This window comes from Thunnus albacares, chromosome 2, assembly GCF_914725855.1.
Source record: "Thunnus albacares chromosome 2, fThuAlb1.1, whole genome shotgun sequence".
NCBI lineage: Eukaryota > Metazoa > Chordata > Actinopteri > Scombriformes > Scombridae > Thunnus > Thunnus albacares.
In genome coordinates, this window is record NC_058107.1 from 27501107 (window position 1) to 27507337 (window position 6231).

At 37.6% G+C, this 6231-nt stretch overlaps 1 protein-coding gene across 1 annotated transcript; it reads right to left on the reverse strand.

Annotated features, from left to right (window-relative positions):
- Nucleotides 1-276: 276 nt before the first annotated feature.
- Nucleotides 277-6118, reverse strand: snap29 (synaptosome associated protein 29). The gene is made up of 6 exons (XM_044376270.1): nucleotides 6011-6118; nucleotides 4989-5222; nucleotides 4666-4856; nucleotides 2244-2329; nucleotides 2053-2157; nucleotides 277-1711 (listed from the first exon to the last, which is right to left on the reverse strand). Exons 2-6 carry the CDS (start codon nucleotides 5220-5222, stop codon nucleotides 1551-1553), a joined length of 777 nt encoding a protein of 258 aa, XP_044232205.1. The 5' UTR covers nucleotides 6011-6118; the 3' UTR covers nucleotides 277-1550.
- Nucleotides 6119-6231: the final 113 nt, after the last annotated feature.

A 6231-nucleotide genomic window follows, 5' to 3' on the forward strand; every position in this document is an offset into this window, starting at 1 on the left:
TACACCACACAGCCAATGGTAAACACACACATGGTATGACAATCTTATTTAAGGAAACTATAATCAATCTATTTTTAAATTTTCTTAATAATCTGGCTTGAAGCTGATAATATACAGTAAGAAAGCAGTAAAGTTTAGATGACTATAAAGAAGTCAAGTTTCAGCTGTAATGGTGTATTTGGAGTCAAAAAAAAAGTATTGTAGTCTACATTTATCTAAAAATATTACCCTGTTGATGCATTTTAATGCCGTAAAAAAAAAAAAAGTAGTCTGACACTATATTAATGTATTAAGTTTAATGAATGATGAACAGTAGTATGTTGCAACATAACCTCATGCAAGTTCTATTTAAAACTGTGGCGTCACCTTGTGGTGATTTTGACTTCCTGCTCCATTTGTAACAGGAACACAGTTCATAAACACCTGAGACTCCCCTGATCCATGTTTTTATTGTGGTCTTGATAAGAATACAAGATATACATGGCGAAAACATGAATGCTCATTTATTTCCCCATTTTTATAGCTTTCATTTGTATTTTAATTTCTGAAAGTCATAAAAATGGCTGATCTACCCATAACTTCCCTATACCAGGGAAGATATATATATAATTATGACAGAGGGGATATTCTTTCAGTTTCAGTTTTATATTCAAAGCATATTTGTTCACATTATTTATGCTGTTCCATCTTTCACTCAATCCCACCCTGCAACATTCAAATACAATATTAATCTATATCAACAATGTGTACAATTCAAGGGAAAGCACTGAACATGAGCATAAATCAAACAAGAATTTCAGAAGATCAAACAAAGTGAAGCATCTTATACTGAGGAAATGTACCAGTGGAGGCAGAATCACGGCACAGAAACAAATGTGTACATACATATCACATATAAGGCAAATGTGACTTGAGCAGACTGCCAAAGTGTTTTTGTACATAGCTGAATGCAGGTCCAGAGTTAGTGTTGACATATCAACAAAAACACTAACAACATTCCAGTTTAGGACAGAGGCCATGTTCAGTTTTTCTTGATAGCCAAAGTGATACTCTGATCCTCTAACCAACGCAAATTCACCTGACTACAAACAGAGCTTTTATCTAGACAGACAGTCCCTTCGATCTAAAACACACATGGGAGTCTTCCCTTCATAGCACACAGGTAAAATAATCACAGTTATATTGAGGTGGGGTGTCTCCAAAAGGCATGTGCAAGTGTGGGTGGGACAGAATTCACTCTATCAATGTATCACTATAAAACTCAGTGGTTGGAGGAATTTTCAGGCAATCTCAGACTGGACAAAACTGAAACATAAATGAATTGGGAATTACCAATAAGTCATTTAAGAATAAAATAATGTGAATAAAAAAGGGTGTTCACTTGTTTATCTGTCAGAGTTACATCTTCCAATTCATTAAAAACAAAACAAAAAAAACAAAACAAAAAAAACAAAATCAAGGAGTAAGTTTATTCGACAGAGGCCAGGATGGAAGCCAAGTGAGAGGATGCTGTTGTTCCGACTCTGTGAGGTGAGTCCAGAGTGCTTGTTTCATTTGAGGTTTTTAATCTGTTGGTTTGTGTTGTGGATCTTGACGTCCATCTTGTCCACTTTATTCAGCAGAGCATCAATGGAGGCGTCCTGGTCGTCAATCTCGGACTGGAGACCCAATCCGAGGTTCTTCAGCCTTTTCAGGCCATCACACATTTCATCTAGATGATTCACAAGTAAGATCTGATGTTAGTCGATTGGACTGTGGATTGGCGATACATAAGTTTCTTTTATATATTAGAAATAATGAAATAATGTGTTTTGATGTAGAGGTAAATTTAAAAAAAACATTTGTAGTCTATTTAAATTTATTTTTTACATGAAGAATTACAAAAATTACACTTATATTATCTAGCAAAGCTAATAGGATTATAATAGAAATAACCAAAAGTGTCACCCCCTTGTGCCTGTCTTGTGATTGCATTTTATATTACTGTATACTATAATAAAGTCTAAAAAAATAAGGAAATTTAAAAAAAAGAAAAGAAAAAGATATTCTTACCTAAGTTTGTATCCAGGGTCTGGTGAGCCTGCTTAAGGTGTCTGTTCTGAGGGTATCCATTCTGTCTGGATGAGGTATCATCCACAGATGCAGACGCTCCAAATCCTGCAACAAACGAAGCAGATATGGTGTCATTCAGTTCTCAGTATAATTAGGCTATCATGAGATTCTTGTGCAAACTCTTACTATACCTCCTGTGTCCAGCTTTCTTAGGTTGGGGTGACTTGCTTGGTACTTATCTTCATGTTCTCTGCTGCCAGACAAGGCATTCTGTAATCTGACAAAACATGAGAAATTGAGATAAGGATTGCTTAACTATTCTGTGAAGGATAGTCAATGACAAGAACCTGGGAATGGTACATATTTTATGGAATACCTTTACATGTATATACAAAGAAACTCATGATGTAAGGATAGGATAGGTATGTTCTACATGAGGTTTTACATGGCTTTGATCCAGTCTTCTAGTAGAGGGTGGGCTGAGTTGTGAAAGTGTTTCCTCTGGGATTATTTTGCGGGGAGGGGGGGGGGCATGTTTGTTGTGGGGCGGGCATGTCATGGATACGGATATGTGGTGTTGACAATGTCATCATAGATGTGTGTAGTAAGGCGGTAGTCCGTATTAGTATATTTCTCTACACTGAGCTGAGATAAGGCGAACGCACATAAATAATATAATAAATGTTAACAATATTTATTTACAACACATAAAGAAATGTAGTCCTTATGGATGGATAGCTTGACCAATAAGTCTCTATCTTAAAAACAAATCTCGATTCTCACACTGTCTATTTGGTCTAAACTGACTTATGGGGAATTAATTTGCTCAAGTCAACAACAGTTTGACTTATAGATGAATCAGTCAGATGAATGATGAATCAGCATTTTCTGTTTCCTAATAACTGACACTATCTGCCAATTTCAGCGCTGTGTTTACAACCGCTTAAGAAAACACCATGTTAACAGAGTTGTTGTGTAGTGTTAGTAACTGTATTAAAATATCTGTAAGTGCTTTAATAGCAGGTTTCAATCTTGTGCTTTGACTTTTGTTTGTTAAGATGTCCTTTACTTTACATTTGGATGACAGATTATGCTTTTAAAAATGATTAAATAACAGTAATTCATCTAGATGCACGTGTAAGTCAGACCTTACCAGTTTTTTCTGCCTCCTGCTTTGAATGTGTTCATGTCTGTCCTTCACCTGACGTCTGGGCTGCCTCTATGTGTTTCTTTTTCCTCCTTAAACTTTTTCTTTTAATCTTGAATTAGTTGCACTTTCTTCCTTTTCAATCAGTTCTTTACTTTCTCTTTGTTTTTCTTTCAACACCATTACATCCTGCAATTCTTCCTCACTTCTGTCTCCTCTCTCCTAATTCATTCACTCACTCTGAAAATGTAAAAAACCTTCCTTTTAAAAGTCTGAGTGGACATGAAGCTGAACTTTAACTTGTATGGTGTTAATTACAGTAATTGTGGACAAACAACACCCAGCAGGAATGCATAAGCAGTCAAGCTATCCATACTATCAAGCTACATCAACATTACTGTCATGTAAAGCAACAGCAGAACTGGACAGTTAAAACAATACTAATGTCAATTTAAAAAACTCTCAACTCTCAACTTCAGAGTTTTTTGCTAGCTATGTACTTCGTTGTACTTTGTCTAACAGATTACAGTTTCATACCGCACATTACAGTAAATGTAATATCATCTGAACTCTTCTTCTGTCTCACAAAAATGGCTCCTGTCTGCCTGCTGGCTTCAGCAGGGAGGGTTTGTTTATTTTGAAATCTGTTTAGCACAACTGGGCAGTGGTTTGTTGGTGGTCCATGTTAAGAGTAACAGCTGTCTCTGTGTCTCATTAGGTCTATGATCTCATATAAGGATACAGTGATCAAATGGAAAATAAAACGAACATTCCTAGAAGCTACAACATAAACTGTGGTAGGAAGTGAGCCCAAACTAACAGCTGTACAGTGATGAAAGTCTGCGTAAACACTATTTCTGAATTTGAGAGGTGGGTAAATGGCGCTTATGTGCATTTAGCCTCCATTATGGCCCTGATTACAACACACCATATACAGTCTATGCAATACACATATGAATACCTGCGAGCCTATCCTGCTCCCGCTATCCTGCTAGTATAAGTTACATTTGTTTTTTTTGTTTCTTTCAGGAGGGGCGGGGGCATCCCGTTGGAGGGGTGGGCCGACACCGGCCAAAACAAAAGTACTAGAAATAATTAACAGCGTCTGTCTGTAAACAGAAGTAGTGAGAAATGAACCCAAATTAAGGGTATACTAAAGGACTAAGAAGGATATAAAATATCTACCTGATGAGAAGAGCTAGTACTCTGACAATCATGTCTGCCATAATTCACTGAGTCCGCTACATAACTGACTGTTCAAAAAAGGTTTTGGTGGGTGAAGTCTTTTATTTAAGGCCCTTCAGTTGTATACACAACATACTGAGTTAGAGAGCAAAGGCAAAAAACAAAGTATATTTGAGCAGTCTGTGTCTCCAACATTTTGAGTTTAAAGTATGAGAAATAAACTTCCATTTTTTCCTAAACACAGCAAAAATTATTTCAGATAATAAAGGACTGAATTCTACCTGTCGCTGGCCTCGTAGGGCTTTGGTTCCGGTGCCGGCTTTGTCTCTGGCTTGCCCTTGAAGTAATTGACCAGGCCGCCCCATACACTTTTGATACTAGTGATGTGCTTCTGGCTGGTCTTCAGGTCCTGATCCATGTTGTCCAACATTTTGTCTGTCCTCTTTAAAACCTCACCCTGACGCATTAGCTCCTACACAGACAAAGATAGAGAGAGAGAGAGGAGAATGAGAGAAACTCCAAGAATTTCTCTGTTGATTGGCATACTCTTGGAGACAATCATTTTTTTGTGTGTGCCAGGATAAATTGGATTAATTTGACATACCTCTGCCGTCTCCACACCCATCTTCTCTGATTCATAGATGAGGCTGAGGGAACGGTGACTACTGTCAACGGCAGACTGAGCTGTACGCATCACCTCCTGCTGGAGGTACCTCTGCCTCCTCTCTGCATCAGTCAAGCCATCATTGGGGTCGTCATCAAACCCTCTATTTTTAGGTCTAAAGTCTTCCTCATCGTCATCATCTGCAAACGGGTTGTGGGACTTTGGGTAGGCCATCTGTGGAGCAGACACAGTGTGTTTTGACAAAATAATCTTAAGTCAAAGTCCAAATTACTAGTTTCTCTAGTGCTTTCAACCGTATCTCAAAATCTTCTTGTTTGTCAGACTACTATATCCAAGGTCAAGAATGAACTTTCACGCTTAACACAGTGTTTTATTTCTGTCAACAGTTAGGCAGTGGACATTTAACGATGTTTGGAATAATGATGAAATCATGTTAGAACAAAAATGGTACAGGATTAATTGACTCCAGTTTTGAAAAACAAAGGCATTCATCAAATTAAAAACACCGAAATTGCTGTCTTGAACATATTGAGAGACGCTTTTCTTCATTTCACGTCATCACAAGTTAAATAGTATGGAGTTTGCACTACTTATCAAAATAAAGTTTTGCCACTTTTACAACGTTTTTGACTTGTGGTGGCTTGCATTTAGCATTTGTTAGCTTTAGCTAGCTACAACTTCCACACATTAGAACGACTTTTAAACAATGAAAAATGAGTGTGTCAAACTGTCTCTCATAAATAACCATTGTCTCGTATAATCTGCCTGATGATACTTATAGTGACGGAAAGTAAAATTAACATTAATGCTAACTTAACGTTACCATATGTGCCGTTAAAGCTGATGGGTGTTGGCTAGCTAGTTAACCGCTAACCTAGCTAATTTACACCAACCAAACAACCACACCCATGAGCCAACATTGACCTTTCTTCGCGTAGAACAGGTGATATCTAGAGCGAAACAGTGAAGAAACATAGGTTTGATCAATTTTACAGACAAACCTTTGACCGACGGGAGCCGTAGACGGTGTTGTTGCTGTATCAGCTGACTGCTAGCAACAGAACACTTCCTGTCATGTTTGGTGACGTCGCTGCTTGCTGTCCCAACGGCTAAACCTGCGCAACGAAAACGCACAAAACAATTATACTTAAGTCAGCCGTTATTAAAAAATGCATTTAAACACGACACTAAACGACAGAACATTTTTGTTACCATTCATCTT

Bases quoted from the DNA above. Each gene is read 5' to 3' on its own strand.
- snap29 (XM_044376270.1), bottom strand. From the start codon at position 5,222: ATGGCCTACCCAAAGTCCCACAACCCGTTTGCAGATGATGACGATGAG. The intron at 2,158-2,243 runs GTATAGTAAGAG...CGTTTGTTGCAG, and splicing joins AAGAAAGCTGGACACAGGAG to GATTTGGAGCGTCTGCATCT. The intron at 1,712-2,052 runs GTAAGAATATCT...TGAATCATCTAG, and splicing joins GACCCTGGATACAAACTTAG to ATGAAATGTGTGATGGCCTG.